General features: G+C 36.0%; 1 protein-coding gene across 7 annotated transcripts in view; it reads right to left on the bottom strand.

The window, feature by feature from the left end:
• The window catches only part of dmd.1.L (dystrophin, gene 1 L homeolog), a 1,148,817-nt gene that overhangs the window by 298,765 nt on the left and 823,580 nt on the right, over nt 1-26,472 (bottom strand). For 6 of the 7 annotated variants that reach the window (XM_018244936.2, XM_018244933.2, XM_041580924.1 and 3 more), the window contains one exon: nt 1,547-1,719. In XM_018244936.2, coding sequence (XP_018100425.1) covers nt 1,547-1,719 — 173 coding nt within the window. Of the gene's footprint in view, nt 1-1,546; nt 1,720-3,398; nt 3,444-26,472 lie in introns of those variants that run through there. The other variant, XM_041580926.1, reaches the window with a different exon arrangement.

Here is a 26,472-nt window from a genome sequence, read left to right as displayed (position 1 = left end):
TCTTGAGAGCAGAATCACACACCAACAAATGAGAAAAACATGCTCAATTAAGATGAATTTCATGTTGTGTTACAAAGAAAAATGTATAATTTTTTCAGTTTCTTTTGTGTTCCCAAGTTTCTGTGATGTTGCAACTGACATTAGTCCAACATTCAGTTAATATTGCCTTGCAAATTGAATTGTAACCTTCCTTATTTCTGTCCAGGCCCAAAGGATGTGGCCCTATTTCAATAGAAGCGTATACAGTTGCCAACAAAATTGGTATTATGCAGATAAGTTTGAAACATAAACAACACCCTAACAGCTCAAGTGATCCCATTGGGACCAGCATCAATATGTATAATGAAATTTTGGAATCCCGAAGATGTGATTTTGACACCAAGCACCAGACATTGCACCAAGCACAATGACCTCCCTCTGAAACTATGGGGAAAATAAGTATTTTGGGTGAAAAACAGAAATTTGCATTTACTTTACACACCTGCACCTGAACTTGCAAATAAAAGTTATGTTGCATTCTATTTAGAGGAATTGTTGCCATATTGCATTCCATTTAGGAAATGTTTCTTGGTATTGGGAGCACATTTTAGTTCAGATGCTAATAAGAACTTTTGGCTTTAACTTTCCCATTTCCCAGAGACAACAAATGAATTGTGATCACACAGAGATATTCTTAATAACTAATCAGTGGCAGATCAATGACAATGGGGCTCGAAGTAATTTCTCTTTAATTACGCATATACTGTAGATCTTGGTTTATCTGGTTCGTTATAAACGAGGAAAAAAAGCTAACATTTATTAGAAAGAATACATTCTGTATTTCTCTTACCAATCCATGTACATTTGGTACGTTACATTCAAAACAAACTCACATGAATGCTTATTTTATGACACATTATAGAGAGCTTGTAAGGGCATTTACTGTTAAAAAAAATGTATGTTTTTGAAAGAAGCTCTGGGAATACAGCTCAGTAAAATTTTATTGGGTCTTTTTCTGGCTGGTTTTAAGATACAATAAATGAGGCAGTTCTATTATGCATGAGAGAAAATGGTGAGGCCAGCATCCTGAAAAACAAGTAGGTACTTGAGAATACAACATGCCTAACTGTCCTTAACCCACAAAAAATCAGCCAACAATAATTTTGAGAGAACAAGCATATTTTGTATTTATTTTTTTATTAACAGGAATGCAAAACATCATAGTTGTAATATCCCTTAGAGACTCCTTCTCTTATAATGATTGGAGTCTACATCAGCTTATCCTGTGCCGATATTTGCTTTCAATTCGTTTATAAATAAAGGCATCACACACATGCTAGCAAAGCATTCTCCCCTTTACAAATATTTTTTGAAGCCTCATGCAAAATTGGATCTTCATATTCTATGGTTCCCTAACTGTGGCACATGCGTGGGGGGTGCAGAATTTATAAAATATTTTATACTGCGCTTTTCCCTTTAAGCTTGATCTCTTTGATTAAATATATTGTAAATCTCCTGCCAGGTGGGAAAAGGGGAATGATCAGATATCATATTTTTTTCTCGTTACCTGATGTTAAGGGATTTTTTCCTGAGCTCATTCCATCTAATATTCATGTTATCAAGTCGTTTCTGTAACAATACCCCATCATCTGATCCTTCCAAAGATCGGAGCATTTTCTGTCCATTCTCATCCAAGGAGTGAAAAACCTCTGTGTGTTCATCAATTTCAGCTTGCAAGTTCTGTAAGACAGCAATAAAAGCAAACATCATTTTCAAATACTGTAGGAGAGTGCAGAAGCAAAAATTTAAAAGGTCTTACAAGCAATGAAGTCTAGCACACTATAGAATCTGCGCCAGGATAAAGGTTAAATAATGATGTATCCAGAATTAATACGTCACATTTATTATGCTGAGTTTATTTATAAAGAAGCAATATAGTTATGTTTTGTGCATTGTCTTTTTATATTGTTCTGCAGGAGCTGTGGATCAGATATCTGTATTGTACTGGCTCTATTTGTAGTATATATTGTGATAACTCCTCTATTTTCATGAGTAATCCTATAGGTCACAGAACTTCAAATTGACTTCTATAGGGGGTTTCCATTGTAGTAGCAGTTCATGTTATTTCATTATCTACAAGGGCAGTAGCCATAGCAGTGCTTCCAGGTGCTGCTATAGGAACAAGAGAGCAGTGTCAATAGCAATGTTTGTCTCTGATGATATACTGTAGGTGCAATGTAAAAACAGCACCCTTACTAGTTCTGAGTGGCACCACCTAAGGGTGTTCTGTGATAGAAGCATCCATAGCAGAACTGGCAGGAGAGCACAGGCAGTAGCAATCTAGAAATTGCCTGTCTATGGGCTACTATAGGCACTCCTTTTAAAGCACACACATAGAAGTACGGCTATCTCTTTAAGGCTAAGGCCACACTAGGCGATAGCGCGGCGATTTGACTCGCGGCGACTTTTCGCCGCGACTTTTAAGCCGCAATCGCTGTGGAATCTTTTGCGCTGGCGTCTATGGGGAATCGCGAAAAATCGCCAGCGTAAAAACACACGCGGCGATCTTTTCTCTACTGTCGCTCGAAATTGCCTCGCTAGGCGATTTCGAGCGACAATAGAAAAAAGATCGCCACGTGTGTTTTTACGCTCGCGATTCCCCATAGACGCCAGCGCAAAAGTTTCCACAGCGATTGCGTCTTAAAAGTCGCGGCGAAAAGTCGCCGCGAGTCAAATCGCCGCGCTATCGCCTAGTGTGGCCTTAGCCTAAATCTGAAAAGGACTGTATGACTGCTTATTTTAGTATCCATAAAATATATAAAATACTTGTACTACTTGATCAATATAACGAAGAACAGTTGTACTAAATTTCATTGGAGCATCATATAACATTGATAGCATTTATGTATAGTAACAAATATGAGTGCGTCAAGGGCAAAATTTAGGCATGCAAAATAGATTTTGTGCATTAATCTCCATAGATAAAAATGTCAGATAATTACATGGAAAACAAGGAAATAAATCGGCTTAATTAATATCAAGCATTTTACTGTTCCATCATCTGTTGTGTTGTTTATTACAGTATCTCTTAAAAATTGCCCCATCTGCAGCTTGTACTGTTTTGCATCAAACGTTACTATTTTTAAGAGTTAATATGATATTTGGATGAAAATAATTGCATACCCAATTAGTAATAGCTCAGTGAGAAATCATTTGCATTTTACTTGAAAAATTATATATATTTTACGTTCATGGTAAAATCATTTTAAGAGCAGATTTGAATTCATATCAATACGTTTCTACAAATAACAGAGAGTAGCATTGTTTTAGTTCAACTAGAGTTAATTGTTAAAAAAAAACACAAACACAATGAAACTGGTTAGAGAGATTAAAGTCTGAATGTCTTCTACAGTTCTGACCTTTACATTATATTTCTTCCTGTGCAACATTGCATTGAGGTTCGTATCATCAGTTGTTACGGGTGACACTTGTGAGATAGTCAACTCACTGCCGAGGCAAAGCTAAAATCCCAAACCACACTTTATTGTCTCAAAACCATTTTCTAACAGTAGATGTGAAGAGAAAAAAAAAAAAAATCTCAAAACAAACTGCCACTTTGTATTGTAGAAATGCACTGGTCACCTCCCTGTTGTAGGGTGAGCCCATCAATATAGAGTACAATTTGTAAGGGCAGCATTAATTCTTTAACCATTTTATACATGACTACAAAGTGGTGATCATCAGGGTATTGTTCATGTCTGGATTGCAGGCTTTGACTACGGCTAATGAGTTAACAGCGCATGATATAACAAGAACATAGTTGTATTTCAACCCTCCCCTGTGAAATTCATGTGCCAATTTCTGCCAAGGAACATTTTTTCACAGGCTGACTGGCATTCCTCTCTGCCTACATTCTCAATAGGATCTTTGTGCATTTACAGAACAGTTTAAGTTGGATGCTTCTATTTGGGAGCTGTATTTTCCATGCCTTTTTTTTTGTTGGCATACATTTGCAGATATAATGTGATAAAACACGCATCGGTTTTCTGATTAATTATAATTTTAATCCTTAGAGTCTGCCCTATATTAACCCTTTCCCTTCTGCATAATTACATAGCTCTGGGAATAGCTAATTACTAGGCAAAGCTCTTTTCCCCTTGACTTTAATAGAAGCCTGAAACATAATTCTTCATTGTTTGTTACCTTCTTTACAAACAATGCAGACTTTCCAGGTAGTTAGAAAGAGTTAAAACAGTTCTTCTCTTCTTGTTTATAGGTATCTGCAGTTCACACAATGTGTTAAGCATTGCTGAATTGCAGTGCTGGGGTCCTAAATAGTGGATTTTAGCATGGCCAAAGGTAATGGACCATGCAACCTCATTGTCAACTAAAGTGAGATTTGTAAATGAATGCTCATTAACTATCACTGATACCCCCAAAACTGTAAAGGGTCGATAACTATGACCATATTTGAACAAACTGTATATGTAACTTTGTTATATATATATATATATATATATATATATATATATATATACTGTATACATACTTTGTGTACAGTGTTTGCACTCTTACCAGATTAAAGTCACTGTCCGGGTGCAATGGTCAAAGTTTGCCGTACAGCTTAATTGAAGGACCAGCACTCCATTTCCGTGAACAATAAATGTGTTTATTTAATGGCTATCCAACGTTTCAGCCCACATTAGGGCCTTGAGAAAGGTTGGAACGGTTTAAGAAGACAAGACCACCAAAACACAAAGTAGGACAACAACTGTGCCTCACAAGGGAAACATCATTCTGATTCTAAAAATGGCAAATTGAATATTGCATCATTTATTAATGATTGGTAGATCAGTACTAATAGGAAATAAGCAAAGTTTTTTGTTTAGTGCAGTTTTGTGGTAAAAATTTGGCAAATCTGCACTAGAATCTCACTACGGGTCCTGTTGTGCTGGAAAAAAAGCAGCCATTGTTATTAGCCTCTCCTTGCCTTCCACATCAATTGGATTGGAGACCTCCCCAGCCCCCCCTTCTGTCTAAGGAGTATTTGAAAGAAATTGGCAACATGGGAGTATTTTTTTTTTTTGAAGAACAGTTGTAGCATAGTGAAAATGGGCTTCCCTAACAATGGAGGGCAATGTATATGTTATTGCAGAGATAAAAGCCGTAACTGCAATGTAATTTTGTCCTCCAGTTGATTTCAGTGTATTTTGGAGAGATTTCACAGTTTCTCAACTGCCTTTTTTATGAATTTTAGACATCAATCTCCTTTATTTTTAAACCTGACAACAAGTATAGTATTGTTACCTCACATCATAAGAATTTCCATAATTAGACTTCCCTTAAAGCAGTTTTTCCCAACCAGTGGGTCGCAAGCTACAAGTTGCTCACCAACCCCTTGGATGTTGCTCTCAGTGGCCTCAAAGCAGCTGCTTATTTTTGAATTCTTGGCATAGAGGAAATTTTGGTTGCACAAAAACCAAATGTACTACCAAACAGAGCCTCCTGTTATTTATTAGCACATAGGAGATAATAAATAACTAATCACAGTCCTTTTTTTAGGACCTCCCCAGAACTATATTCATGCTTGTGTTGCTCCCCAACTATTTTTACATTTAAAAGTGTCTCACAGGTAAAATAAACACTGGGAACCCCCGCCTTGAAGTAAGGAGACCCCCTACTATGCTGATGGTGAAATCTCATGTTTTCTTGTATCAGGGGGTAACACCTCTTGTGAAGACAGTACAGAATTTGCAGAGCATGTCGGTAGCTGAATCATAAAATCTTCATTTAATGAAAATAGTTAAAAACATATATCATGGCAGTGACATGTACCCCTACGCTTGACGCGTTTCGTGGCGTCTCGCCACTTCCTCGGAAGCAAGAGGTAACACCTCTTGTGACCTGTACAGTTCTATAAAAGTTCTATGGACAAATGCTATACTGAACTTGTATTTAATTGTACAAGGTGCTCATATCTACTTTAAGGCTCTTTATTTTTAGAGAAAAGAACTCCACTATGTCAAAGGTTTTATTGTAAGTTAGATCGCTGGATACACTATATTGCTTTAATATTTTTCTTCCAGTACATGGACGTGATAAATGTTAACGCTTTATTAGAAATTCAATGTATTCACTTTTTAAAGTATAAAAGGTTTTAACCTTCTGGTATGGCATAGTTTCCAGGCAGAATAAACTCACTGAGTGTACTTTTATGGGCTGCATTTTAAATGGGTCTGTTGGTTCATTTAACTGGCTGCAAGGTTAACAAAAAAACCTGCCCAATTCTTTTTAAAGGACTGTGTGCCCAATACAGTTTCTTTTTTATGACAGATAAGAGATATGGATGAAAAAAATTTCCACCTTGTGTAAACTAATATTAAATGATTTAGGGGTGAAAGATGTGCTATGCTATGCCTCATGAATGTTATTTTTTTTTATACTGAGGCAACTTATATACACAGTATACTTTCAAGAAAAGTACATATACTTAAAGATGCTTTGCTGTATATTTGCTCAATATTTCTAGTTACTTTACAGTGAACCAACATATTTCCGGTTAGTACAAGCCACCATGCCACAATTAACTTTTGTCAATAATATATATTTTGAAAAGACAGTAAAATCAGATACAAGTCGTTTTGAAAATCAATCTTCTACATCAAAATATGACATTTAATGTCACCCCTCTGTAACTGAATTCGAGCAGGAAATATAAACGTTACCATAACTGAATGGTCAATTTAAATTTTTTTTTTAAGATTGTAAGCTCTTTTGGGCAGGACCCTCTTCACCTTTTGTATCGGCTACTGGTTGTTATGTATGTAATTCTGTATGTTCTTTGTGTAAAACCATTTACTGTACGGTGCTGCGGAATATGTTAGTGCTCTAAAAATAATAATGATAATAATTCCATTAGAAATATACTATGTAAACAAAATGTGGCCAGATACTAGCTGACTTTCTACAGTATCCAGTTGAAAGGCCCACAGCCAAAGTAATGGATACAATGCAAAGAGCCATACACATGAATGGCTGCATTCCATTGCTCTGTTCACAGATGGAGGTCCTCATAACTTCTTCGCCTGCTGATGCACCATGAGCCATGGATTCTGGTTGTGTCTTCAGCTTCATATAGATCAAATCTGGTTGCATACTGGTGGACAACAATGATGATAATGATGATTTGCTAGTGTAGGGGACCCAGAGATTAATATCCGCTAATGGTTAGAAAGTTCTGATTCTGTCACCTGTGTCTTGGGTGAGGGAGGTTTCCCAATTCAATGTAGGGATCTTGGCCAGTTCCTGCCCCAGTGTATTAAATAGGAGGGAGCACATGGCTCTTTATTATTTCCAGGACTTGGAGGTGCATATATCAGAGGGCCTGAGGTGGATGTAGGCTTCAGTACAGAAGTCTAACAACAAACACTAAGGTAATGATTCCTCAGTGAAGTTGGGGTAGAGGGTTTAGCAAGTGACAGACTAGCATCCTGTCATAGCACATCCCAGTGGTATAAGATAGTCAGGGCTACAGAGCAGTCCTGTGTTCCACCAAGGAAAAGTGGTAAGATTAGTGTTCCTGGAACAGGTGAAGCAGCGCACTCACTTGACCCTCTCTCTGCTGGATGCACAGTGTAGGAGGATACGGCAACCTGCAATAGGTCAGCGAAAAAGTACACTAGCACTCAAGGCGAATAAATGGAGAGTTACCCTTTGCTGTTTATTAGTGTGGACGTGCAAAGTTTCAGGGCAAGCCCCTTTATCAAGATTAGTGTTTCCCCAGGCAACACCTGCATAATATAGGGACCACAGCTATAGAAGGACTCTATTGGGATTATTTCATATCTGCTACACTAGAGGATTCCACTGGAGAGAATTATATATACATGCTCAACCTAACTCCAACAAGGATGGGTGCGAGGATGAAATACTGCCTGATATTGTATTGCTGCTTCTGTTGTCACAGCGATTATTGCACAAAGAAAAAACAACCTTTATTTTTCATTAAACCTTCAGTTCATGGTTAAGAAACACAGGTGCCCATTTCCTTTTATACTGTTGCAGTGCCAAAACATAGAGTTCAGCCTTTTGTTCAGACAAGGGCTCTGCTGCGACAGAGAGATGCAATGTAGCAATGCTCTACTGTTCAGCTGCTGTAGTTTTGAAGAGGAATCATTCGACCCTCCCCCCTCTACTCGTTATACTTTTTTATTTTTAAAATCAGCTGCAGAATGAATGCAGTTAATAATCTAATGCTATCTGATCTTTGCCGACCTATTAAAATAGACAAAAAGCTTGAGGCAGAAAAGAGCTGCAAATGGGATATGAACCTACTGAAAGAACAATCACCATTTCTGAAAAGGACAGGAGGAGTAATGAGAGCTTATGCACTTATTGCCAGATAGGAAATTGTTAGCTCCACAAATTATTACGGAAGAGCAAATTTCTATGCAGTGGCAATTGATGCGCTTGCACTTTGACTTTAAATCATATTTCTGCTGTCAGAAGTGATGGAATCAAATACAACTGCATTAACCCATCTGTTTATAGAAAAAAAGGTTTCTGTGAAATGTGACAGACATTACATTAAATGTCTCATATTCGGCACTCTTTAGAGGAAACATTAGCTATTTAGTGATACAAAATACATTTACATACTTGTGATATAGGCTTGCTCCCAGAAAGCTGTGTAATGCCCAAAGGGCTTGTCAGCTGCATGAAGTAAGTTTTCAAGATCATTTGAGCTTGCACTCAGTTTACACTAGCAATGTGCATTTATTAGATGTATCCTTGATTTTTAAAGTGATCAGCCAACCTTAAACCAAATATTGGTATTGTGGGTCTCCTAGAGCTGGTTTAATGATCATTAGGATTCTAAGTAAAGAGTCACCTTGGCATCTACAAAGAGTCTGTGGGAGTGATTTATAAAGTTTGCGCATTTTATTGCAAATGGTTGTATTGCCCATGGTTTTTTCCTGAACGCTAATATATTGCACTGCTCTGCCTGTCTTTCCGGTATTTTTGCGAATTCGCATTGTGAATAAATTTTCGCAATTGGCTCGCAAATGAGACAGTTGTTTTTTGTGAGTGCGCGAGCTTGTTGTGCGCGAAAATAGCATTGACAGTAACTCAAATTCACAATTTGCAAATATTTTTTCAGCCATCAAAGTTGTAGCCTTATTCAAATGCAGAGTGTGCACATAAATATTCTCAATTTGCGATTTTTGCACACTTTTATTAAGCTTTATAAATGTAACCATGCACAGGGAAAATATATTCACTGTGAGAACCAATCTGCCTCTGCGCAAAGTTTAAAAATAAGCCCCACTATGTTCTCCCAGGGTCTGGAATAGTCCTCTTACAATCTACAAACATACAGGCAGGTTAACTAGTTCCTGATTAAACTAAATTTAGTGTATGCAATATAAAGCACTAAATAAATCTGCACTAAACAAATAAAGGATTTCGAAAGGACAGTGGACAAGTTGGTAAGGTGAGGGGTCCTGGGAAAAGGTTTATAACCTTGGATGGGAACTTGTATAAGAGGCAGAACCCAAGCTTCAGGCTTGGACTCGATCACTCTTCTTGGAAGATTTGTGGTGTTATTGTTTCTGCTGTTTAATATTTGTAGTACAAATTGTTCTGTTACAATAAACTGGGGTTGTTTATATATATTTTAATGTAAATACCAAGTACTGGGAGGGGTACTGCAGATTTCAACACTTGTCATATGATTGTGGGAACTTCAATTTCTCTATCAGACATTGGAAAATAATCTGTTTTACCTGTACCTCTGGCAACACTACTTATTTTGTAAGCCCTATGGGGCATTATCCACTGAGCCTGAACGTTTCTCTTACAGAAATGTTTCTAATAAGTTGAACTAAGAATAAAACAAAATGAGATAAAAGGAGCAGAGCTTGCCATCGGTGGTTGTAGTCAGCAGGAAAATACATTTTAAAATATACAAAATCTTTAGGAACGGCAATGGCAAAGAGGAACAAAATTGCAAATTAGTGTACAAAACTTGCCAGGGATTGGCAGACTGACCCTTAAACGATAACTGCACTGCACTGAAACAGAATTCAGTAGTGCAGAAAATGGGCTCATTTCACATGTGTTTTGCATGTTGCACACTGTGTCTGAAAATAAAAGTGTGATAAAATATAATGTACTGTTGCCCTGCACTGGTAAAGCTGATTTGTTTGCTTCAGAAACACTACTATAGTTTATATAAACACGCTGCTGTGTAGTCATGGGGGCAGCCATTCAAGGATCAGGTTACATGACAGATAACAGATGCATTGTGTATAATACCATCGTATTCTATTACAGAGCTTATCTGTTATCTGCTGTGTATCCTGTGCCTTTTCTCCTTTTTCAGCTTAAATGGCTGTCTCCATGGCCACACAGCAGCCTATTTGTATAGTAGTCTTTCTAAAGCAAATACATAACTTTTACCAATGCAGGACAACAGTACATTTTATTTTTAATTACTTTAAAACTCTTATTTTTTGGTGTTCCTTTAAGAGTGCCAAAGATGTCATACACTTTTTTTATTTTTTGGTGCTCCTTTAAGGGTACCAAAGATTTGATATGAAAGATTTTTGTCTGTGGGGCTGATATACTATCATATGTGTTAAGTTAATTGCAGCAGTGGAAATACCGGCATTATCCAAAAAATAATTATTTCTAGTCACTACTAGTGCAATTTAGTACATCATTTTTCTATTGCCTTGAGAAAGCTCTTTTAAGTGAAACGCGTGTCGGCAAGATTTACTTTTAAAGCTGTATTTTAGAAACCCTCTTTCTGTCTCTTTTTACCCTAGTGCATTTGCGTCTCAATTTTTAAGCACTGAAGGGTTCTTCCTACTCAGAATTGGAGACAGCTTGCCACTTGGTAGGGCTGCCTGTATTGTGGAGCGGCAATTGATTTTATTATTCTTCTCTTGTCTTTCTATTAATTTCTAAAGGTTGCTGGATTTGTGTTCTTTTCGTTAGATAGCTCTACCAGAGTCAGCTTAAAATAATATTACGACCACAGTCCAGTATACTCTGACTGCCTTGACTTTGTGGTGTCCCTGAGATAGCAAAAATGAGATAGGGTTCTTGGGACAACTCCACCATCTATATTTTCCTTTTCAATCTAATTTCAAATGAAATCAAGCGCTCTTTTAATTATCATTCTGGTTTATCCAGTTTTCTAGTTCCATATTAATTGTTGCATTATTTAATTAATTGTTTGAGAATTAGATACAACGAATTGAAGCACTTGGCACTTTATATTTATTAGCATAGTAACATTTTAATTAATTTGTCTGCAATTTAGGCACTGTGCACTTTTAAGTCAATTAATTATGAATTTTTGATTATTGAATTTTCAATTTAATATGAAATTGATTAATTACTAGCTCTCAGCACGTATTAGCAATTCAGTATAGGTAATCAGGACAATTTATTACGAAACAAGATCACTAAATCAATCCCTAATGTTATATTTTTTACACAAATATTTTGTCCACAGTAGTAATTAGTTGCCTAACGAAAGTGGCAAGTTCAGTTTGTGAGGTTACAAAAAGTTAATTTTCGCAGTGAATTATTAAAAGGGTTCTAATTGACAATTGGTAAGGGAAACATACGGGGTATTCTTTTCTCTTCTTTTGAAATCAACCTTGTAAAACTAACCTAGTCAGACTCCTGTATAGATCCATAGGTTCATAGGTTTCACAAGTGTTTCTCTTTTTTATTTTATATTTTTAATTTGGTGCTCCTTTAAAGGGATCCTGTCATCGGAAAACATGTTTTTTTCAAAATGCATCAGTTAATAGTGCTACTCCAGCAGAATTCTGCACTGAAATCCATTTTTCAAAAGAGCAAACAGATTTTTTTATATTCAATTTTGAAATCTGACATGGTGCTAGACATTTTGTCAATTTCCCAGCTGCCCCTGGTCATGTGACTTGTGCCTGCATTTTAGGAGAGAAATGCTTTCTGGCAGGCTGCTGTTTTTCCTTCTCAATGTAACTGAATGTGTCTTTTTGTGGGTTTTTACTATTGAGTGTTGTTCTTAGATCTACCAGGCAGCTGTTATCTTGTGTTAGGGAGCTGTTATCTGGTTACCTTCCCATTGTTCTTTTGTTTGGCTTCTGGGGGGAAAAGGGAGGTGGTGATATCACTCCAACTTGCAGTACAGCAGTAAAGAGTGATTGAAGTTTATCAGAGCACAAGTCACATGACTTGGGGCAGCTGGGAAATTGACAATATGTCTAGCCCCATGTCAGATTTCAAAATTGAATATAAAAAAATCTGTTTGCTCTTTTGAAAAATGGATTTCAGTGTAGAATTCTACTGGAGCGGCACTATTAACTGATTCATTTTGAAAATGTTTTTCCCATGACAGTATCCCTTTAAGGGTACCAAAGATTTGATATGAAAGATTTGTCTGTGGGGCTGATATACTATCAAATGTGTTAAGTTAATTGCACCAGTGGAAATACCAGCAGTAGCCAATAAATAATTATTTCTAGTCACTACTAGTGCAATTTAGTACTTAAGCCACTACATCATCCCTTTTAAAGGTGAGCTTGTATTTTTAAGAATAATTTTAGTGTTGATACACTGAAAGGCATAAATCAAGACTCAAGGAGGCCTAGTTATGATTAAATGCCGATGCTGATATCTATAGCCTGAAAACCAAATTCAATATTTTAAATAATATTAAAAAATACCCATGTTTCTTCATGTATTAAATGTACAGGTCCAACTGTCTTTTTATATTATAAATCCACCCATCCAAGTAGCCTATGCCATGAGCCAACCATCTGTATGATTGTATCTTTGAATTTCATGCAAATTGTTTCATTAAAAAAAGACACAACATTTCCCACTATCTATTGCAGCTATGAGTCCATGAATATGATTATAGATGATCTAAGATTCAAATACAGTCTTGAAGAAGATAAAACGTATGTGCTCTGCAGGGAAGCCAATGCTGACAAGTGAGAACTGAACGAAGTGCAACACTGATCACTGCAAATCCAGGTAACACTTGCTGTTGTTTCAGATCCATAACTGGAAAAGTGAAGCCACTTACAAAGCAGCAGTGTACTTGCCAAAGGAAAAGAAGAGATAATGCTAAGGGATATTCTCAAGTATCTTTAATGCAATGGAAGGGCATACAGGGGCAATGTTTCTGTAGAGCTTTACTCTCTTCAGAATAATAATCTAAAACATTCTTTTTCATTCAAACCAAACGCTCATAGCATTGATATTGAAGGCTTGAGATACTGTTGTCATGTTGGTTACAAAAATATCAATTGTGGCTAAAAAGGTATTTTTCTTTTTATACAGTTTTTCCTCAATGTAATGTTAGTTGGTGAAAAGAGCCAAATTGTAATTGTTAAGAGTGAAAAGTCAAGATAAGGGTAGTATTATAGAGATGAGGGGTGCAGTATTTTAGCACACATGCATCTGACTCAAAACATGAACTCTAATGAGATCAGGGTTATTCCTACTAATGAAATGTACAGTATAACATATAATTACATGTGTCAGGATGAATGCTGGTAGTCTAATATCAATATGGTCGCCATGTCAGGTGCTTATTTTATTTTATATTTTATTTGCAACCTACAGTTGTTACTAATATATTTTTTGTTGGATTCCACTCCTCTTGTAAAGGAGGAGAGTTACAAAAGTCCAATATACTGCAGCACACTGCAAATTGTATAATAATCAAAAGTGTACTTTATAAAGTACATTTCTGATTATTATACAATTTGCAGTGTGCTGCAATATATTGGACTTTTGTAATTGATTTTCTGACCCGTGGCAGGTTGGATCAAATACTGCTAAAAGCACCTGATCCAAAAGGATTCATCGCATGAGGTGAGCACTCCATCTTTGTGTGTAAAGGAGGAGAGTTAGCAGAAATTCATAAAGAGGGTGTGAATTAAGGTGGCCACACATATTACAATTTTGATCTTTCCAGCAGCCAATGATTGCAGGAAAGATTGTTAATTTTCTATATATTAAAAACTGAATTGTAACAATAGAATTCTTCTTCTATCTGAGGATTCAGCAATAACCTTCATTGTTTAATTTCTATAGTTTTTTCAATTACTTGCTGTTCTGACTCTTTCCAGCTTTCGAATGGGGGTCACTCACCCCATTTCAAAAATAAATGTTTTTTAAGGCTACACACATTTATAGTTATTGCTACTTTGTGTTACTCATCTTTCTATTCAGGCTCTCTCCTATTCATATTCCATTCTTTTATTCAAATTAATGCATGGTTGCTAATCTAATCTCCCCAAAATGCCTTTCCCCTGGCAAGAATGTGAATCGCCGGCGGGATGGCACATGGGTCGCTTTTGAAAAGGCTTTCAAAGGTGTCGGATAAAAAAATTCCATCCTGTCCGATCGATGAGATGACCAATATCCAACATTTTTTTTGATATCAGTTGCCTCATCTCCCAACATTCACACACCAAATATCATACAAAGCAAAAGTAATATCTGTGCATGTATGACCACCATTAGGCAGGCACAGTGGGAATCTGACAACTACATCTAGGCCAGGGCCATATTTAGACACCAAGAGATATGGATATCAGTGCTTTCTTGCACACTTACTATGCTCCACACTCATTCGCATAGAGACAAAGGACTGGACTTCAGCGTAAGTCTTGATGAGAACAGTCAAATGCTTATTGTCCTGATTGTGGGGATTCAAAGTGTTTTTGTTCTTTGAATAAAATAAACAAATGAATACTTCTACTGAAGGGATTTCACTTGCATAAAGAAAAACTCATTTTGAAAGCAAAACATTTTATTATTCAGGTAACAGATGTTAAGGTGCCATGTAGTGATGGCTTTTGTATATTTGTTTTTATGCTGTGTTTAAATCGAATAAATAAGAGCTTTTCTCTTTCAAGGATATCTACAAAACTGTTTTGTGCTCTAATTCACATTAAGGAAATGTAAACATTATTCTGCTCAACTTTTGCATTAAAATGCAAAGGAATCTTCCAATAAGAATATCATCTAATCTGTGCAAAACTGGTTTCTTTGAGCATAGATGCTGCCAAAGTTTAGCAAATGCCTTTTGCAATATTTTCAACTTCTGTAAATAGAATTACATGTGTTGCCCAAATGTTTTGAAGTGCATAAGAAAAACAGTGAATAACTGGAAACTAAAGTTGCATTCTTAGTTTGAAATCCAGCATCTTGGTTAGGGCAGGCTCCAAGTTGTACACTTTAAATTTTGGCCAAACAACAGAAATAACAAAAACAGTTCCCAATTAAAACTATGAAGATTTCCATTCATCCAGGTCATGGTATATCTAATATAAGTAATTCAAAAAACAACTGGACTTGCTGAGTAATTATTGAAGATGTTTCACTACTACGTTTCAGTTTCTCTGTAGAAGCTGCTCGGATGAGTAGTGAAACGTCCTCAATAATTACTCAGCAAGTCCAGTTGTTTTTTTGAATTACTTATTTTAGTTCTCAGTTAATTACATACCAATTGAGAAAAAGTGAGAAAAAGTACACTGCTTTAACGCCATCATTAAATATGCAGTGAACTGATAGACCCAACAGCCTTACATACTTTATTATAAAGGTAACATTATAGAATTATAGAATGATCTAGTAACATAATTTACATTTTATAAATCATTTAAAAGTTTCTCATTTCCATTAAATTGTTTTTCTTTTATATTTTCCTCTTATTGTGTTTAAAATATAAGCAGTTGAACATATAATTATTTCTCAGTTGCATTGTTTTCCCTGTTTTCTGTGAAGGCCATGAAGATTCCGTTGGCCCATTCTGTCTTTTTATCATTTCAGCCTATTTGCAAAAAGTTGGGAAACTGTGTAAAATATAAATAAAAAGATACCTGATATTTAAGGACAAATAGTACAAAGATAACTTATCAAATGGTGAAACTGAGAATTGTTTTTTCGTTTTCTGAAAAATATATGCTTGTATTAAATCTGATTCCAGCAACATGTTTCAAAAAAGTTGGAACAGAGACAATAAAAGACTGGAAAAATATAGCTATGCCAAAAAACAACAAAGATGCAACATCTCATCACATATCGGCAACAGGTCAGTAACATCACTGGGTATGAAAACAGCAGATCCCAGAGGGACTGGGTCTCTCAGAAGTAAAGATAAGGAGGGCTATAGCACTTTTTGACACACTGCGTGGACAGTTGCAACAAATTAAGAATAAAGTTCCCCGTAATTAATGTAAAATTGCAGAGAAATTGGGGATTTCCTCATCTATAGTACATAATATATTTTTCAGATGATTATTATCAAGACCTGCTGAATGTTGTTTTGTATTTCAAAAAGCTGAGGTAGAGAGAAGGTGAAATCAACCAACTTTAAAAAAAAATCCTCAGAGTATATATTTGTTAAGAGCAAAAATGTGGAAAGAGGATTAGCAAAGGATAAAACTCTAACCGTAATGAAACGGATACATATTTTCCTCCTCAGGCATTTGGCCCTGATACAGTGGGTAATGTATCTCTTAGAGGTCAATAGCATCATGATTGCTTATGTCCATTATCTACATTTGCACAGAAGCATTAGATAGGGGTTGCCACATTTACCACGGAAAATTAATGAAAAATCAATATGATGGCCTAACAAAGTCATATCCTTTTAATAACAAGACAATAGCCAGGATTCACAAAATTAAAATCCAACAAATGTTACTTACTGAAAAGGAAATGTGCAAATCCAATCACATTATCTTATCGATAGAGCACTTATAAGAAGTGTCCAATACAGTATTTCATAGCATTAAAGATCAAATGAAAGTTACAGCAATATGACTTGTGTTTCTTCTACTCTGTCTTTTTTTGAAATTTATATATCCCTGGAAAGCATAGTTGCAAGTGTTCAATCTATTGCTAGGCAATTGGTATTAAATGATTAGACCATTATGCTATGCCTCATTGGCCATACTAAATAGAATGTACCACAGCTCACTGAAAGTCAGCAAATCAGTCCTATGTCAATGGCTTACATAAGGATACGGTATAACCTGTTCATTATTAATTGGGCCTCTTCAGAGAGGCCAGCACTATGTACACTAAAACTCATAGCAAGTGAACCTGGATTTTCCATAATTCCCCACCCTACCTAAATAGATTACATCTTATGCCTAAAACAGGAAGATGTGGGGGTTAATTCAAAAAAGAAGACAATACATGATCAAAAAAATCAAGCATAAACGTGTTCATGCAAATTCTCAAAGTGTATTATTGAAATATTTTATTTAATATGCAAAAAATGGGAAACTAAGGAGATACATCTGTCATCTAATACCTGACCTACCCCAAAAAAACAGTAAACCCCCATATAGCTAAAATTAATTACTGCTGTATGTCTGATGGTTTGGCAGGGGCTGCTTATTGCTGAATTCCCTGGTTCTATTGATTTGCTACTTTACTTTCACTGTGGTTAAAATTGCAGTGCTGCATACAGTTAACAGTACAAATTTTGAGGGAAATATGCCTATAAATGTAAATTTTCTCATAGTAAAGAAATGTAAGGCTTAAAACGTGCCCAAAATCGCATTGAACAGAACAATTTATGATCAAAAATCAAATACATTTGTAAATATATTTTCTGTAAATGCTTTAATAATTGTAATCACTCTCAAATATGTATGAAAAGATGATGTGTAAATGATGATGTGTAAATACTAAATTAATTGCAGCAACATAATCATTACTAGGAAGAATAAAGGGAAGATAATCTGTACTTGCAAATTAATTGCAAATTAAAACATGTCAACTCCTATATTTTTTAGAGCCATCTTTAGTTTTGCCCCTTTCCCCAGTGGTGGCTGATCAAGAATAGTCTTGGGCATAACTGGGTGTGATTTCAGTGTGTGTGATTAATTGGTGATAGTGAGGGGTAAAATAGGCCTTCTTGATCCTTAAGCCAAACAGGGTATATCATTTAGTAATTTTATTTATCAATTAACCCAAGATTTTGGTTCCATTTTAAGCATAGGTCCATAACAGTGCCACCAACTGGCAGGATTTATCTAGAGTGTCCTACAGATGCGTAGCCAATCCACGGACAACTGATATACCACAGTCCTTGATATTATTAGTCCTACAGATTACATAGTTACACAATTAAGTTGGATGAAAAAAGACCACAGTCCATCAAGTTCAACCCCTCCAAACTAACTCAAGTGCATATATACACACACACTTATATCTGCCTTCCTATATACTCACATATATAAACTATATATACCAATATCTATACTTATTATTGATTTTAGTATCACAATATCCTTTGATGTTATACTAATCATCCAAGCCCCTCTTAAAGGCATTGATAGAATCACAACATCGCCCAGCATGGCTTTCCACAACTTGACTTCCTTCACCATGAAGAACCAATTACACTGCTTCTCTGTGTCTTTAAAACATGTTTAATAATTTTCATAAACAAGTCAATAAAAGGACATTACATGCTTTAAGGTGACCTTTGGTGCATTGATATTTTTTATGGGAAAAAGGGTCTCCTACTATTCATCTATAATGCCCTAATATGTACTTCTAAAGAGTAATCATGTCCTCTTAAAAGCATATTTTCTCCAGAGTAAACAACCTTGACAGTCTACCATCATAATTTAAATCCTCCATCAAGTTAGTTGTGCATCTCTGCACTCTCTCCAGCTCATTTATATACCTCTTAAGGAATGGAGCCCAAAACTGCATTGCATACTCGAGGTAAGGCCTTACTAAAGACCTATAAAGAGACAAAATTGTGTTTTCTTCCTTTGAGGTAATGCATTTTTCATGCAAGAAAGTATTTTATTTGATTTAGTAGTCACGGAAAGCCACTGCCTGGAATTAGACAACTTGTTATCTACAAGTACATTGGGGGTTGATGGTTCTGCAAAAATACAGAGAGCCTTAATAAGGAGAGGGTTGCTGATCTATGGGCCTCCTTAGATTTGGGGAAGCTAGTTCTTCTTCCTTATTGGAAGGGGTGGTCTCCATGCACTTCATGACCTATTGTGCCAGTTGCTTCCCAGTCCTCTGTCTCCCAAGAACACAAAGACATACACACCCCTCTTGTAATTTACTCCCAAACCTATCTATTGTATTTTCACACTCCAAACAGAATACTTTTTCATCCCTTTGTTCCCTTTCTGGGCTTTATGAGTGAACCAATAGACAAGTTATAGACGGCAAATTCTCACAGTAAAGGGATAAAACTCTGACACTGATTAGATTCAGCAGACAGAATGGTTCCAGTGCCTCTGTGGGTTATTTGCCAAAGTATAACTAATTTAGCTGTATAAATCCCAAAAACACATGGCACTTAATCACCCACATGAAATTAAGTTATAAATCCAAGATATTAAGTATAGTGATGAGTAAAAAAGTTTGCCATAAACAGATTCATCACGAACTTCTGTGTTCTGGTAGGGACAAATAAAATGTAAAAACTGCATCAAAAAATTTGCCACGTGTCTCATTTCTCACGTCAAAATAAAAAGACGTGTGACAACTGCATACGCCATTTTATCCATCCACTCTCCTTATACATCAGCCAAAGGGATCTAAGCCATCTCACTACCTATCTAAGGACATACACATAAATCTATAGTTTATTAGTTTTAATGAGGGATATGATGCACCCAGATATGATCTGTTCAGATTTATTATAAGTTGTGCCTGTGTTTGTAAGCTAGTAGTAATATATAATCTATGGATGGTACTTTTTGCTTAACAGCAACATAGTTACAAAGTGTAGTAGTAGATACTATTACCAGTAGAGGTAATGTCAAAAATCACAGACGTGTTTCTAAGAAATTGGCAAAATGGGAGTTTTTTTTCTATTGAAAAAGCAGTTGTAGCATAGTGGATAGGAGGTTTTCTAACTATGTGTGTAAGCAGTATACTGAGCAAAAATGCGTGTGATTTTGCCTTCCCATTTTTTATTGGTATCCCCAAAGCAGAAACAAGGTGCCCATAGACTCTAATGTAGTTTGCAACAAAATTAACGTGCGCCAAAAAAGTTCTTGAATATTTAGTTGTTTCGCAAAGTTTTTTGCAGTTTGCGAATTTTTCGAAGAATCGACAGATTCGCTCATCACTACTTACTGTAAGTATTGTACTACAAAGACATACATTTGTGGGAGCATTAACATTTTTTAGGTTTTTATATCATATCAGTTTGGGTCTATTTGCTATTTTTAACGTGCTTTATTTTATAATACTACTTTTTTACATGCAAAAAGGAGAGGACAAGAAAACATTGTCAAGAAGATAAATTCAGATATTACGCTTATTTCGTGTTTTATTTTATAGGAGCTAAAAAGTGTACTGTTCATGCTTAGTAATCTGTCATATATTAAATGAAACATACAGTACATTGAGGGGCACATTCACTAAGGGTCGAATATCGAGGGTTAATTAACCCTCGATATTCGACTAGGAATTAAAATCCTTCGACTTCGAATATCGAAGTCGAAGGATTTAGGGCAGATAGTTCGATCGAACGATCGAAGGATTAATCCTTCGATCGAAGGATTAAATCCTTCGAATCGAACGATTCGAAGGATTTAAATCCAACGATCGAAGGAATATCCTTCGATCAAAAAAAGTTAGCCAAGCCTATGGGGACCTTCCCCATAGGCTAACATTGAGTTAGGTAGCTTTTAGATGCCGAACTAGGGGGTCGAAGTTTTTTTTAAAGAGACAGTACTTCTAATGGTCGAATAGTCAAACGATTTTTACTTCGAATCCTTCGATTCAAAGTCGTAGTCGTAGTCGAAGGTCGAAGGAGCCCATTCGATGGTCGAAGTAGCCCAAAAAAAACTTCGAAATTCGAAGTTTTTTTACTTCGAATCCTTCACTCGAAGTTAGTGAATCGGCCCCTGACTGTATAAAGCAACCACTGGACACATGGACTTTAAGAAACAGGAGAAAGTAATAGTTGTGCAGACAAGTATGGAGATTATAAAGGCAAGATGAGAGTATACTGTACATTCCTTTATTCCACCAACTCATCTCAGTTAGTCAAAGCAAGTAAGTAATGTTGCACCACTTTTCAGCACTTTAATCCAGCAGTATAATTGCCCAACACACATCAATGATTCTAACTCTTTTATTTTAAAAGTGGTAAAGGAATTGCAGTGTGAAAAGTATATCGTTGTCAGCTGGAAAATTTGCTTCCGTGCACTCAGCCTGCCAAGGTCTTGCTATAGCTGTGCCGGGTCCCACAGTATAATTCTGAATTTGCCTGGTCCTTTTAGTTCCACACACATCCCACTGCTTCCAATTAGTGCTGATTTTCTCTTGCAGCAAGCAGTCAGAAGGCCAGAACAGCGCAACTGAGTACTAAGAATGAGAGAGAACTCTTGAGGATGAAGAAAATAAAATCCAATTTTCCAACCAGCTAACTGAACAAAATGAGACGTATGGCTTGAATTCTGGTTCAGAAACAGTGATATAGTAATTAAACTGAACTTTACATCGCTCTTGGTTCTGGTAATGCAAGGATGGAAATGTAACCTCCTCACTCATGTTAATACTTTTCTACTCTGTTTAGCCTATTGGTATTATACAAATTACCTATTAAATTATTGTTAAACAGATTTTTGGCTTAAAGGGATCCTATCATGACACAATTTCACCTTTTTTCACTTAGGGCCAGTAACACCTAAAATTAATGCATATAAATAAAATGTACTGTTGCCCTGTACTGCTAATAATTGCATGTTTCCTACTGACACTGAACTACAATTTAGATACATAAGTTTCTGTGTGGCCATGGGGGTAGCCATTTAAGCTGAATATTGCAAAAATGCTTAAGTACTAGGAAATAGATTCCTCCATACAAGAATAAAATGGCACAACCCTTTCCAGCATTATATATATATACAGTCCCCCCAAAACGTCACTACTTAACACAAAATTACATATTGTTCTTAGTTAAAAGTTTTCGTTCTGCTGAGTTCTTCAAAAAGATCATTTTAAAATGCATAACTATAATTATAGTGCTCATTTCTCATAGCACTATGGTAAGAATTTAAAATAAAAGCAATACATATAAAATAATATAAAAACGTCTGCAACTGGTTTTTTTTTGCGGCAAAATTTTTTATTTTTAAGTGGCAAAACTCTGCAAAAACATTCGCTCATCCCTAATTGACACCCAACATGTTTTTTTTAATTGTATCATCCTTATTTAAAGGGAATATTCCAAATGACAGATTATCAAGACAAATTACCTGTAAATGTAAAAGAAGGATATTTGCATATCATTTCAGCTCAAACTCATGGGTGCAGATCTAATGACACTCAATTACTAGAGTAGAGTGTGCAATTGTGTGTTCTATATTAAAGCACCAGAGATTTGACTCTTAATGCAAGGTACTTGGCAGAAACAGCCCTGCTCAAATATGTGTAATAGCAGATTATATTAGGTATATTAGGCACACTGTGGTAACTTGCTGTGGCTCACAAGGCATTGAAAAATAATATTTGAAACAGGACTTCTAGTGTCAGAAGCACACTAGTTCAACAAATTCTTCTCTTCTACTCCAGTTTAGTTTGTTTATTCATTTATCATCTAAAGCATTATAGTCAATAAAGCATATTTACTAATGAGCAACAATTCACTAAAGAACCATACCAACTACAAAAACATAATTTTTCCCACCTAATTGTCATGTTAATTGTCATCTTTTCCCATAATCCTGCATACTTGCTGTCTCCAATAAATTGGATGTCAAAATGGAGATGTCCTAGGAAGATCATGCTGTTTAGTGAGGTGTATTGTGTCTCCTTTGCATCAAAGTTGAGCTATAGAGGTGATAAATGGGGTAAGTGAGAAATAGCATGGCTTTATTTCAGCCGTCGCAGTAGCAGCTTTACTTATACCCCACACAGTAGCGTAAACCTGCCTAAGTGATAAGTGAAATGGATGGTATTTGTCACAAAATGTTTTATTACCAATTCAGAATATATGGTAGATTCTATATGACTGAGCCATGAATTGCAACAACATTGCATAACATGGCTAGCTGATGTGAGGTCCAATCTGTAATGAGTCAAGATTTGTAAGAAACATCCACTTATCTTTCATATCTACTGCTGGTACAGCAGAATATTTAATTTAACTGACTGGTGGGGAATGGCAATCACTCTTCCAACATATTGATTGGATAAACTGGTCATTATCTTTCCCACTAATGGTTATTCTGCAGAGAAAGCTGAGAACGGTGAGTGCATTAGCCCATACTTACTTATGCACCTACATTTCTGGTGACTACCTGCCACTTTATTGAACTGTATTGTTTACTTGCTAAATTAGGCTTTAAAGGGATTCTGTTATGATATTTGTATCATATGGTATCGTTTTAACTGATTGACACTGTGTACATTTAAACGTAATTCTACAATGCACGTGTCACGGTTGGCACCCTAAATTTAGAACCGATGCTAAACACCCTGTTCTTGGCTCTTGCTTCTGCCTTTAACAGCCACTTTTCACCTCGGGAGGGGCACTCGGCTAGTTGGATGCCGCCAGGTCTTATTAAGAGAGGTGCAAAGCGAGGGGTTCTGAACAAGCAAAGGGGCACAACGGTGATGCAAAGTCTTTGGGCAGAAGGTCGTGGTACAAGGCGTAGACAGAAAGCAAAGTCAGATCAGGCCGGATCGGGGCAGGCAGAGTACAAGCGGAGTCAAACAGGCAAGGGTCAAACCAGGAGATCAATCAGAAGGGTTACGGAATAGAAGAGTCAGTTACCAGGCAGAGTCAGGATTTCGGAAGTCAGAATTGTGAGACGCATGCAGGGGTCAAACCAGGTAATCAAAATCACAGAATAGCAACAGCTCAATAGCACAGAAGCACCAGGAAACTCAGGAACAAGTTCCTATAAAGGGCAAGAACTCATACACAGAAATGCCCTTAAATAGTGTTTGAATTTCACCCCAATGCATGGTGAAAACTCCTGACCTAATAAATATGTAAAATTATGGAAGGTTTGCTCAGTTCTTGTTAATACAGTAACCTTTCCACCAATCTAGTTCTCAACCCAGTGTCAACAAAGGACATGAATACTTAATTTGTGATTCTTTGTCATCTTTGCTCATAGGGACAATAAAAATGGGTTAAGCATCAAAAATAGAAACTGTATCTGCAAATCTGAAATATTGGAAATGGATGGTTACCTTTTTAACAAGACATAAGTCACCATTGGAATTCATATGAATCAAAAAATTGTCTCTCTGCAAAAATAATATTAAACATGTAACAGTAAAATAATAATGGTCAGACTGGGACCGTTCATAAATGACACATTCTGATATATATTTGGTACAGTATATATTTTGACAGAAAGTAGTTCCATTCTCTTCAATAGAAAACACATTATACTGAACTTATTACCCAACCTTACATATATTCAGTATGCCAGGCACCCGGACTTCTCTGGATAATGTTATCAAACCAATTGAGTTTCCATATTAAAATAGGTTTTAACTATACGGGCAGGCGGGGCAGCTGTTCATAGGTACCAGGTAAAGGTATGAACTTACCAAATAATTGTGAGCAATTAATCATGGCAATTGTATTTTTCAAATAACCTAATGCACACCTGCTTGCCCTGTAGTTTGATGCAGTTAGCTAAATTAGGGACTTATTCATAGGGACCTTGATAAGGTAGCCTAGTTATCTTTAGACCTTCGGTTTATGTTATCAAACAGTTCATCCTACTACCATTTCAAAGACATACATACAATCTTCTGTAACAAAACATTAGGCTTAAGAGTAGACCAATTTTATTTCTCAGCACATCTATAACAAGAATTCCTTATCACCTTGATACAATACACATCTGGCACTCAGTGTTGCATTTTTCTGGCTGTAATTTAATTCTGTGAATTTCTCTGTGATAGTTCTTCACTGCCGAGAACAATTGCTACACAATTGGGCATCAATTGCACAACTCCTTTTATTGACTAAACACAATAAATTATTAAAGGGTAGCCCACATGTAAATAGATTTGTATTAAAGATAATTCTTATCGGTGAAAAGATGAAAGATGGGATAGGACTAAAGGCAGAGTTGTAATGTATTTCATAATGAAACTGGTTGTGTTACACCGGGAACATCAAGACTTGTCTAATCTTTTTTTTTGCTGATATACAGTACAGATGTATCATTCACAAAATCTAATACAGTCAGTGACATACGATGAATGGATCTGGAACCTCCATGAAATGGCGTGATCCTTTACAATCTTCACTATGAGAACCAAATAATGTCTCCATGAAATTTCTATTTACAGCAGAAACTACAGAGTCCTAGCTACTTGCAAAACTGGCTCAAAGTCTCAGTTCAGGACAATATAAAATGACCCTTAGATATTTGCTTTGCTTATTGTTTGTTAATATCATGGATGCAGTGCATTTGCACCTTTTCCATTTTTATGTAACTTATTATAACAACTTACACAAACAGGTTCAGTGAATAAGAGCCACAATAACCATAATGATGATTATTAGTAGTATCATATTATACATTTTCATGCTATTTTAATACCCTCAAACAACTCATATATTAAACCCTACTTCATCATGCCCAACCATTTTCACAATAATATAATTTTTAGCAGTGTGTGCCATTGGGTAATCCTGAATAGAATTTATCCCAGTGACACCATACAGGTCACAGTGCACTCAAACAAACCAAGGGTGCCTGTTCATGTTAGGTCACATGAGCCAGGTAATGCACAAAGTTCTGTCTTTTACTCCCACACATCTTCCTGCTAGAGTTAAAGCTGCATTATTTCTGGTCAGGTGATCTCCAAGGGAGCACGAACATGGTGGAATGTTTAAACTTAGGACCCCAGAACTAATAGGTAATAAAGCTCGTCAACCTTACAACCCTTGAGTACCTCCATTTTTGTTTAAAATCATTGGTGTTTTACACTAGATTTATTTGTTTAATTTCTTATTTTACCTTTGATTAAACTTGACATAGTGTGTTTTCCTTCTTTTTTCCCTTCTTTCCTTCTGCAGGTTAAAAATACTGAATTTGGCAAGCAAGCTTTATGTAAGTTAGTGAGGAGCAAACTCTGCCTTCCATAGCTACATTTACCACTTATGAAGCAGGGTTTCTTCAAGGGTAAGACATATTTGTGACTTGACAACAAACAGAATTTAATACTTCTTTAGAATGTCTAAAATTATCAACTCTTTTGTTTGCTACAACAATACTTTTTTTCAATTCCATCACAAACAAATTGTATAGGATACTGCCAAACAGCACATATATATCATTCATATTTCAATTGTTTGATCCATAAAAATGTGAGAAGAGTATTTTAATAAAATTACAATGTTATTTCTATACTCTGAAATTGTACTTAAAACACACCAGCCTCCATTATAATCAGGCTTAATATCCGTTAAATTGGCTACAACAGGAG

Source organism: Xenopus laevis, chromosome 2L, assembly GCF_017654675.1.
Source record: "Xenopus laevis strain J_2021 chromosome 2L, Xenopus_laevis_v10.1, whole genome shotgun sequence".
Taxonomy (NCBI): Eukaryota; Metazoa; Chordata; class Amphibia; order Anura; family Pipidae; genus Xenopus; species Xenopus laevis.
The sequence above is the reverse complement of the archived record's forward strand: the minus strand, read 5'-3'. Positions and strand labels throughout refer to the sequence as shown.